Source organism: Octopus bimaculoides, chromosome 2 (genome assembly GCF_001194135.2).
Source record: "Octopus bimaculoides isolate UCB-OBI-ISO-001 chromosome 2, ASM119413v2, whole genome shotgun sequence".
NCBI lineage: Eukaryota > Metazoa > Mollusca > Cephalopoda > Octopoda > Octopodidae > Octopus > Octopus bimaculoides.
The window spans coordinates 121,987,305-121,999,219 of NC_068982.1; the positions used below are offsets into that span (position 1 = coordinate 121,987,305).

Here is an 11,915-nt window from a genome sequence, read left to right on the forward strand (position 1 = left end):
GGTGGCACATAAGATGTACCATCCTGAGCGTGACCGTTGCCAGTACCGCCTGACTGGCCTTGTAGGGTTTTCGAGCGAGACCGTTGCCAGTGCCCCTGGATTGGCTCTTGTGCAGGTGGCACATAAAAGACACCATTTCGAGCGTGGCCGTTTTCGTGCGGGTGACACGTAAAAGCACCCACTACACTCTCTGAGTGGTTGGCGTTAGGAAGGGCATCCAGCTGTAGAAACTCTGCCAAATTAGATTGGAGCCTGGTGTAGCCATCCGGTTGCACCAGTCCTCAGTCAAATCGTCCAACCCATGCTAGCATGGAAAGCGGATGTTAAACGATGATGATGATGATGATGTACATAAAAGCATTGATAAGTATTCACGTTCACATACTTTTCATGTACAAACATGTGCACACACTTATGTACATGCACATCCACATATATAAAAAAAAGATGCACATAAAAACATACATATATATATATATGCTCATCCATGCTGGCATGGGTTGGACGGTTTGACTGGGCTAGTATGCTGGAAGGCTGCAACACGCTCCAGTGGCTTTCTACGGCTGGATGCTCTTCCTAACATCAAGCACTCCGAGAGTGTAATGGGTGCTTTTACATGTCACTGGCACGGGTGCCATTTGTGTGACACCAGTATTTGCCATGACTGCGATTTTACTTGGTTTCATGGGTCTTCTCAAGCACGACATAATGCCAAAGGTCTTGGTCATTGCCTCCGTGAGGCCCAACACTCGAAAGGAATGCTAGCCACTTTGCCTCCATGAGGCCCAACGCTGCTGATATATATATATATTCATATTCAGTTAAATGAAAGCAAGAAAATGGAGAGTTAATAATAATTATCTATTATTAAAAAATTGGTAATCTTTATTTCTTATAGCTGTTTCCATTAGTACTCAATAGGTAAATTACAAATTTATGCTTCAAATTTGCATTTATATGTTATTAGCATAATTTCATCAAAGAAAGACATACATTAAGATATTACATGCCGACCTTTATATATATATATATATATATATATATATATATATATAATGTATGTATGTGAGTGTGTGTAAACCCTCTAAGAATCCATAAGTCAGGAAAAAATGCTCTCCTATATCTGTTAGTAGAGTGGGTATGTTAATCAAAGTGTACGGTATTATGTATTGCACCTGATCTTACCAATCAGTTTTGCACTAGGTGTTCAACGGAGTGTCAGGTAACAGTTCGATTAAGTAATTCTGTGCTTTTAAGAGTTGGCATTTAATACTTCATTTCATAACTACCATCTCAGAAGAGTACTGCATTACATAATCGGACTGTTACTTAACACTCCATGGAACTCCTAATGCGAAACTGATTGGTAAGATTAGCCATAATGGATTTTGTGTTTGTGTCCCTGTAACTTTGCGGTTCAGCAAATATCTACAGTATAAGTACCAGGATTTAAGAAAGTACTAGAGTCAATTCATTTGACTAAAAATTCTCAAATCAAAGCCCCAGCATGGCTGCAGTCTAATTATTGAAACAAGTAAATAAAAAAAAGATAAAGTTATGGTGAAAACAGAGATAGGAGGGCACTAAACCGTAGTTATGTCCTACTGAGGCTATGCACTGCATGCCTTTCACTTTCATGTTGATCAGGATAATAATATCAATTTTTAAGTTGTGCAATGATCAAGAGCCAAGTTGTAGGATGGTTTTAAGTATAAACTTCTTTTCCGTGTAAAAGAAAATATGAAAAAAATTTATAAAAAATTTATCAATCAAAATTTTCATCATCTACACTTTGAAAATGTATTCAGGAAAAATTCATTTAAAAATTCCACTAAAATATATCTATTATTAAGAAGATTATGTAAAAAAAAAAAAAAGTCCCTCATTCACCAAATGCTTCATATCAGAGAAAGACTGACGCTATGAAAGTGTTGCCCCAGCATGGCCGCAGCTCTTGTGCTAAAGCGATTAAAACAGTACACACACACACCAACACATATGAATATTCATGCACAAATAACTATGTGTACATAAATGTTCATATATATTGATATATGCATGCATCTATATAACACGCAACGTACAGAATACATCCACATATATACACAGCTCACAACCACATACTTCTCATATGACGTATTTACGCAACTCTATTTCGATATAAATATGTCGGATGTACTTTTCTAATACTTCCTTAGTTGTTCTCCAGTTTGACAAACTTTTAAGAAGCATTAAACCCTTCTGCAAGTACGCCCACGAACACGCTCATATACATACACAAAAAGCACATACATACATAAAATGTACTTAGGTCATAGGGGACCTAAGAAATTGGTTGGTGAATAGTTTCCTCTTTTTACCTAATGTAGATACCACCTCTCAGACTGTTGCTTGAGTTTCAGCACATATGAGATACCCTTACAAAACTTATGCCATTACAACACAGAAGATCCCCACTACCCAATCTATTCCATAATTTGGTTTTTTATCAGGGGTAGGGGAACAAAAATAGGATTTAAGCTAAATCCTTTACTTCCCTAAAGAGTACTCCTTATGCATCTGCTTATCAATAAAGGCTTCACCATAACTCTAGGGGAGTTTTACTTTTTGATCCCTAATTTTTCACTTGTGAATATGAAGAGTAAACGCATTGTATTGGCAGATTCTATGAGCAGTAGCAGCAGCAGGTCAATTCTAATCAAGCAGACCTATAATGAACAGGCATTCCAGCCATGACAATCACATCTTTGTTTTCTTCAAATGATGAATTAGCTCAGTGTTCAGAGCACAAGTCAAACTGCGTTGCAATATTTGTTCCAACTCTCTACACTCTTTTTGCATTTAATAATTCTTTCAGGGGTGATAAAGTTAAAATATACCAGTCCAAGTTGTTCGTACAAATACACTGACTATGTATATATGTTTGTATTACTATCTCCTTGCCTTTCATCATGTGATAGTTGTAAGCAGTGTCCTTCATTTCAGAGACACGTCTAGTCATGGGGAAAAATTACCTTCCTTGGAAAATAGATGAGGGTTGGTGATAGGAAACGCATCCAGTTGTTGAAAATCTGTCTCAACTAATTTCATGTGACCCATGCAATCATGGAAAAGTAGACATTAAAATGATGATGACAACAACAACTCTCTGTTAACTGTTTTTATTTACAAATTAATGTGTTAATCATTTGCATGAGAATGTATTCAAATGATTCTTGCAACCAGAACTTACATTATGTTCTTTGTAAGTAATTATTCTTTGCTACTCTTTTTTTTTTTCTCATTTTGCAGGCCAGCACCAAGTACCTTATCAAATTGGTCAATGTATAGATTACTTGAATTATCGTCAGTTAACTGCCTATTTGTAATTGATGCCATTAAATATTTATACCCACAATTGAATTCAAGTTGTCCTGATGACTGTAAAATAGATAAACTGCAAGACTTCCATAAACAATTTTCAACTATACACTCAATTCATAGTTGTAAAAATTTTGAAAATATCAAAGAACATGATTTTAATTGGTTTATTAATTTATATTCCAAGTAAGTTTCCTATTTTTAAAAAAATTTTCTTGTACTTTTTAACATTCATTTTTTCAATGCTGGCTTGTGTATAATTTCTTTTGTGTTATTGTACACATGAACATGTTGGTACTCATTTCCAAAATGGAAATAAGTACCAACACTTGAACAATTGTGAAGATCTTTTCACATGAAATCATTGGTAGCCTTGTTAACCCACAAATAAACATATATATATATTTTGAAGGTTGTCTGTTATGGCCAGTCAGAGAGTGACCATTGGTTTTGCACTTAGCTGTATAGGCAACTCATCAGATGTACTTTCAACCATTTGAGTCTGACAAGTCACCTATACAGTTAAGCAAAACGAATGGTCTCTCTCTGACTGCATATAACAAACAACCTACTAAATATACTACTGCTCTAATGTGTTAGAGTGTGCTTTTTTTTGGTGGGGGGGATATATGAACTACTGATACACACACTAACACATAGGGGCAGATATAACTCTGTGGTTAGGAAGTCTTGATATCCCAAGCATATAGTTTTGGATTCAGTCCCACTGCATGGCACTTTGAGCAAGTGTCTTCTGCTATAGCCCAATACCAAACAAAGTCATGTGAGTAGATTTGGTTGAGAGAAACTGAATGAGGCCTGTTGTATATGTATGCATATATATATGTGTGTGTATGTTTCTGTCTACTTGTCTTGACATCATGTGATAGTTGTAAAACAAGCATCATTATCAAAGAAATGGTGTTGTTCATTTTCCAGTCTTCCATGGAAACCCGTTTGGCTATGAGGAAATATTAACCTTGCTTGGCAAAATGTGAAGGTTGGTGACAGGAAAGGCATCCAATCATAGAAAATCTGGTTTGACAAACTCTGTCTGACCCATGCATACGTAGAAAAGTGGACATTACAACAATGGTGAAATATAAATGCAACTCCAGCTCACAAGATATTATAATCTCAGTTAGACATACATTTGGAGCTTAGATGAATGCACAAATTACAGCATTCACATTCCATTGAACTTTCTATATACATACATACATAAGGTAACATAATGGATAGTAAAAATATCAACTAAATTTGAAGTCAATCTTAATCATAAATATTTTATCAGAGAGTTTATGCTAAAATCAGAAGAAATATCTATGTAGGGCAGGTAAAATTCCTGAGATCCATGGACAAGTTCTCTCCAGCAGTTTTTGTTCCTCATCATCACAGCCTTGTCCTGTGTCTCCCAGAGACCAGTATCTATCCTTAGGGCATCGACATATGTCATCTTTGGTCTCCCTCTTCTAGTGTGTCCATGTAGGGGCTCCCACAGAAGTACTGAGTGCAGTACCAACTCTGAATGATGGTGAGCACATCCAGCTAACCTCAGTCTCCTCTGTGTTATTTTCAAGCTAACTTTTGGGAGGCTCTCATACAGCTCAGAGTTCTTCATCCTCAGTGTATACAGATTAATGTTTGTGCTTTCAATTCCTAGACCAGGTGGTGTGTTGTGTTCTTGAGCAAAACACTTATCTCACATTGCTCTGCAGTCACTTCAACACCTGATGTGTGGTACATTGTGCACCTGTTCAGACAACATCGATTTTATGGTGGAAGTGAGCTAATATACAGCACATGCATTTACTCTTTTACTTGTTTCAGTCATTTGACTGCGGCCATGCTGGAGCACCACCTTTGGTCGAGCAAATCAATCCCAGGACTTATTCTTTGTAAGCCTAGTACTTATTCTATCAGTCTCTTTTGCCGAACCGCTAAGTTACGGGCACGTTAACACACCAGCATCGGTTGTCAAGCGATGTTGGGAGGGACAAACACAGACACACAAACATATACACACATACATATAGATATACATATATATGACAGGCTTCTTTTAGTTTCCGTCTACCAAATCCACTCACAAGGCTTTGGTCGGCCCGAGGCTATAGTAGAAGACACTTGCCCAAGGTGCCACACAGTGGGACTGAACCCGAAGCCATGTGGTTGGTAAGCAAGCTACTTATCACACAGCCACATCATTTGTGCAGGTTGTTCAGCAAGAAACTTCAGAACTGTCTTTTTTTGAAGTACAAGAGACTACCATCATCAGCATACATCTTAGTCACTAGAAATAACATTTCGGCTGATGATGGTAGTCTCTTGTACTTAAAAAAAAAAACAGTTCTGCAGTTTCTTGCTAAACAACCTGTACAAATGATTTGTTTATTGTGATCAAATGTATATTAGCTCACTTCCTCCATCAAACCAATGTTGCTTGAACAGGTGCACAGTATACCACACATCAAGTGTTGAAGTGATCACAGAGCAATGTGAGATAAATGTTTTGTTCAAGAACACAATGCACCACCTTGTCCAGGAATTGAAACCACAATCCTGCAATCATGAGTGCAACACCCTAACCACTAGACCATGTGCCCTCACCAAGAATAGAGTGTATAAGCTAAAAGAAACCCATATGAAAGGGAAAGTTTCGGATATTTTAAGAAATATTTTTTCATGTGAAGTAATTTACTCATAACCACATTTCTAATAATTATTTGTTTGTATTTTCAAAAGTTTCTACAGACTAATGACTTCCTTCCTTTCTTTTTTTTTCGTTTTTTTTCATACAGGGTCAATTCCTCAGAGACATGTAGCAGCCCCTCAAAGGGTGATATTTTCCAGTTATGTCAAAAAACTAATGAAGATTTCAGTAAACTGTTGAAGCAGTTAATGGAACAATATTCTTGTCTAAGCTTAGAACAAAATTTTGATATAACAAAACAGTTAGCTTTATTAAAATTATTCCACCAGAATATGCTTGAGCTTCAAAGCAAGACAGAATTCAATATAGATAAAGAGATGAAGTCTCCTTTTACTTGGTCAGACATAGAACCATTGAATCAAGATTGTTCTGAATCTAATTCAAAGACACTTCATCCAGTTAGTACAACAAAAGGAATAATTTTAATCTTGCAAGATAATGATACACAGAAATGTTTAGATGCTCAACAACTATTAAACAATGCATCACCTAGTTCATCATACAATCAAACTGCAACACAGAATGCTCCAGTGGATACACTAAATAAACACTCAGAAAGTGGAAATGTGATATTTCAAAAGATATCTGTTAATAAATCAAAAAAAACTATCCAAAGAGAGATTGACAGATTTGTTTCTGAAGTGTGTAGAAAGAATAAATCATTGCTTCTTGAGATAAACGAGAACTAAACTATATGATAAAAGCATAAATCTTGGTATACCTTTAACTCATGAAGATGTATATCTTGTTAATTCTGAAAACAAGGAAGATGTTTTGTCAAGATAAAAAAAAAAAAAAGACGGAAATCAAATCTGAAAAAATTCAAAGATAAAATTATGGGAAAAAAGCATAAACAAGTACAAGTGTAAACAATTATATAAAAGAACTCAACCTTGTAAAATGCTTGTTTTTAAAACAAAAACCCATTACCTCTGATTTCCTTGTAATTTTTATTTTTCTCCAATTTCATGTAGTGATTTAATTTGTTACTTTCATTTTGGTGCTAGTTCAATTTTTTTTATAGAGGAGAGACAGTCAAATGAGTCTACTGCCTTACTGTTGCCTTGTTACCATCTTAGAGACATTGAGTTTATATACCATAAAAAAATCAGGGACAACTCATTGATGTTTGTATTAATGCCACTTTTATGGATATTTTTTTAGTTGAAATTTATTTTTCTTAATATATCTTGTTCTTGTTGCTATATTCTCTCAGTAAATTTCTATATCTTTTATACCTATTTATGAACAATAAAGTCTAAATCCCAAATACTTGTCTGATAAAGAAATTTTATCATCATCGTTTAACGTCTGCTTTCCATGCTGGCATGGGTTGGACAGTTTGACTGAAAACTGGCAAGCCAGGAGACTGCACCAGGCTCCAATCTGAACCAGCGAGATTTCTACAGCTGGATGCCCTCCTAACACCAACCATTCCAAGAGTGTAGTGGGTGCTTTTTATGTGCCACCAGCACAAGGGCCAGTCAGATGGTACTAGCATCAACCATGCTCGAATGCTGCTTTTTACACGCTACTGGCATGAGAGCTTGTCAGGCAGTACTGGCATTGACCAGGCTCAAATGGTGCTTTTTACATGCCACCAGCACAGGTGCCAGTCAGGTGGCACTGGCATCAGCCATAACAACAGCTTCACTTGACTTACCAGGTTTTCTCAAGCACAGCATATTGCCCAACAATTGAAAGGTACTTTTAAGTGGGCCGGTTATGCAACACTAGCATCAACCATGGCTACGATCTCACTTGGCTTGTGGGGTCTTCTCAAGCACAGCATATTTCCAAAGGTCTCAGTCGCTTGTCTTTGCCTCTGTGAGGCCCAATGTTCGAAGGTTGTGCTTCACCACCTTATCCCAGGTCTTCCTGGGTCTACCTCTTCCACAGGTTCTCTCCACTGTTAGTGTGTGACATCGTAATACATATACTTGTCTGAGATTTTAATCTTTTCTACTCTAGGCACAAGGCCTGAAATTTTGGGGGAGGGGGCCAGGCGATTAGATTGACCCCAGTACACAACTGGTACTTAATTTATCAACCCCAAAAGGATGAAAGGTAAAGTCAACCTCAGTGGAATTTGAACTCAGAATATAAAGACAGACAAAATACCGCTAAGCATTTCATCTGGTGTGCTAACGTTTCTGCCAGCTCACCGCCTTGTCTGAAATGTTAATGCTATTAGACTATGAAGAGGAAAATGTGGAAGAGAAAGGTGAAAATATTATTCATGCAGTGAAGAAGTCATTATCAATCATTCACTCAATACATTTGGAAAGTCTATTATTTAGTTATTCATTGATATGAAAGCACAACCATCCAACTTATGCCAGCATGGACAACAGACTTTAAATGATGATATCATCACTGGTTTTTATGCTTATTTCTTAGTATTTGAACTGTTGGAGTTATTTTCGCAATTTATCCAGTACAACCCTTAAACAAGTAAATAGTATTTTCTTAAACAATAGATCCACTTATTTCAGTTTGTGACTTATTCATGAATAGACCAACACTAGCGCCCCTGAGGGTAATATTCTCTGGGAACACACAAAAGCCCTTTTCAGAGTTATTTACTTTGAATTGTTATTATCTCATATCTGATTAGTCTGTTATTACGTAACATGCTGCATGATTTTAGTATACATACCTTATTAATATTTCTTCCTATGTCCTATATACACTGGGAATGCATTAAAACCCTTTTCAGGGCTGCTTTATTTGAATTCTTACTATCGGGTAACTAATTTCATGTTATTACTTAACTGACTTTACAATTTGGGAATTCCTAAAAACAAGATCCTGTGTAAGACAGTTTGGTATTCTCTGTAAATGCACAAAAACCGTTTTAAGGGCTACATACTTTGTATTGTTGCTATTGGATTAGCGAAACAATTATGAGAATGGAACCAAGGGATAAGCCCCGCTTTCCCAGGAATTACCGGGTACGGCAGCTAGTTGTTATGATAAACAGTAGCATAGTACCCATAAAAAATGACCGAACTTAATTCCTAGAAAAAAGGGAGGGAAGAAACAGCTTAATGATGGTCAGATACTTGAAGAAGGTAATCTTTGGTTATAAAGGACCACTTTGAATTTGTCACACTGTAGCTGATAACAATAGTGATAGCAGCTGAAAATCTTTGTCTGAATCTGTGCTTCGATCAACTTATTAGTCATTGAGGATATTTTTGTGAGTACGTAAAAATTATTTTTTGCATAGTTCATCATCTCATCATCATTTAATGTCCTCCTACTATGCTGGCATGTTTTGGACAGTTTGATAGGAGCTGGTCAAGCAGAAGCCTGCACCATACTTCTGTGTCTTGTTAATTTTTGTGTTAAGAGTTCTTGTTCATTTTCATGTTGTTCAGTTTTAACTTTACAGCCACTTTCTGTGCTGGTTTAGATTGATACATCCCTATCCAAGTCAGTTCTTATTCATAGTTTCTGCCTTGTTTGATGGATCATAGGACCATGTATTGCTCATATATTTTATTTAAGCACAGTTTCTATGACAAGACACTCTCCCTAACATCAACCAGTTTTAAAGACTGTATTGGGTGCATTTTATCATGGCATCGTCTCTAGAGGCGTTAGTTAACCATAATGAAATGAGCAAATTACCAGTGCGTGAGTTTTTGTTAGTAGAATGACCCTCCCAAAATATTCGACTGAATCAGTGGAGATAGAACAATGATGCACATAAGCATGGTGACAACCTAGAATTTTTTTGAAAGATTTTATTGCTATTTGTGAATAATATCCTGTTTTTGTTTTTGCTGTCCCAAAATATAAAACTACTTCTATTTGCTGTAAATGGCAGTGTTCTGGAATTGGAGAAAATGTGTCTTGTCTGAATTATTGCTATGATAATATTGTCTTCGTTTGTTTCAACTTTTAATCCCTAAAGCAATATTATTGTTTGTATCATTCTTTTGCACAACTGCTAAGAAAGCTCTATTTTGAGGGATTAAGCTATCTTTTTTTTTTTTTTTTAAGAAAATAAAACAGGAATGAACGAATTATTCTCGCTTTTAAACTCATAAAAACGTTAATTGAATAATTTCAATTCTTAACGAAAGGCGCATCTATGCGGTCTCTCGTTCTGCTAGAAATCGAAGCCCCACCTCTGCTATCTTAACAAAAACAACATAAAATAAACGATAAAACAAAACAAATTCAATATACAAAAGTAAACAACACAAAAATGGGTTACAACAACAACACAAAATAATTTTTAATTATATCTGAAGATTCCCCCATGATAAGCAAGCTAGCTCGTCGCCACAAATAAATAAATTCCTTGAGGTCTCCAATTCAAATCCTACCAGCAACTATAGTTTGATAAAGTGTAAGTGGCACGTTATAATCAAAGATCACCAAATTTAAGACCAGAGAAAATGTAGATACAGCTGTTGACTAGTGCATTTAGCAGACTGCGTGGCTATGTAAGTTCCTTTACTAATTCAAATAATTGGAATAGAACTAGAAGAGTGTCTGAGTGCTGAAAAGCCGTTGTTTTAATTTCTACGAAAACACAAGAATATTTTTAATGTCCATTAAGAAAATGTATTTACAAGATGATAAATACAATTAAGTAGTCGACATATCAATGACCGGAAGTTAACGAATGACAACGGATGTTTACGTATGACAACGAAAATCATTCGACATTAGTTACGAAATTATCCGAAGTCAACCGTATATATACGGAAAGTTCCTCAATGAATATTTCATATTTCAAGAGTACAAACTATCGGTGTTCCAGGAGTAAAATGAATGTTGTTCTGTTTATGCATATGGTATTTAGGAATATTTTATAATTGAAAAATGAAGACTGTATTTATGGTGGCTGAAAAGCCATCTTTGGCTGCTTCGTTAGCCAAAATCTTATCCAACAACAGCATGACATCTCGAAAAGGTTATAATGGAGCCTGTTCAGTGCATGAATATCGAGGTAAATTTCAAGGCGAACCGGCTTACTTCAAATTTACATCAGTGTGTGGTCATGTCATGACCCTGGATTTTACTGGCAAGTACAACAATTGGGATAAAGTCGATCCGGTAAGTTACTTACTTAAGCTACTATTTTAGACTTGTAGTAGTAATTTTTTTTTACTATTACTAATACTACTTTGGCTTTAGTCACAATCCGTCTGGCTTACTACACTGCTTACTGCTTGAGCAATCTTAGCTTTATATTACCAGTTCAACTTGATACTTGTTCCAAATTTTGCATACACTAATCGCATACTTTCCAAACGTCTACATTTATCACGCCAACCTCATGCTCTTTTTTTTAATCCCAGACTACTATAACAGCTTTCTTTGAACATGATCATGACCCCACTCCATCCACACACACACCTCCGTTGTTAAGACCAATAAAGAGAGAGAAATATTGGTTATATCTGTCGAACCTCTAGGTTATAGTGCAGCTGAAACAAGACCGCAATCGGATTTCCATTTCTGGCGGTATCCACCTTATTCATATAATGCTTTTTGGAAAGTGTGTGTATGGGTAGGTAGGTTCTTCCCACCCTCTAAATCTGACATGTTTTAACAAATCGATTTGCGAATTGAGGGTCAGTTATCGTTTAACAATTATTTTAATTACACTACACAGTTATTGGAGACTGTCTTTTGCGGCTAATAATTATTTCTACTATAGACACAAAGCCTGAAATTTATGAGGAGGGGGTCTGGTGGATTATATCGACCTAGTGTTTAACTGATACTTAGGTAGAGATGGACTATATGTAATCTGAACCTTTCCCCCCCTTATTTATTAACTTTTTTTTTTACGGAATCCCACGTTTTAGGCTATGGA

General features: G+C 36.1%; 2 protein-coding genes across 2 annotated transcripts in view; both read left to right on the forward strand.

Annotated features, from left to right (window-relative positions):
- Window positions 1-10,049, forward strand: part of LOC106871904 (uncharacterized) — an 11,425-nt gene extending 1,376 nt beyond the window's left edge. Inside the window, exons 2-3 of the mRNA XM_014918659.2 lie at window positions 3,292-3,546; window positions 6,162-10,049. Of these exons, the coding sequence (XP_014774145.1) occupies window positions 3,292-3,546; window positions 6,162-6,762 (856 nt within the window). The 3' untranslated portion in view covers window positions 6,763-10,049. The remainder of the gene's footprint in view (window positions 1-3,291; window positions 3,547-6,161) is intronic.
- A 692-nt stretch (window positions 10,050-10,741) lies between these two features.
- LOC106871905 (DNA topoisomerase 3-beta-1) overlaps window positions 10,742-11,915 on the forward strand; it is a 37,564-nt gene continuing 36,390 nt past the window's right edge. Inside the window, exon 1 of the mRNA XM_014918660.2 lies at window positions 10,742-11,149. Coding sequence (XP_014774146.1) covers window positions 10,916-11,149 — 234 coding nt within the window. The 5' untranslated portion in view covers window positions 10,742-10,915. The remainder of the gene's footprint in view (window positions 11,150-11,915) is intronic.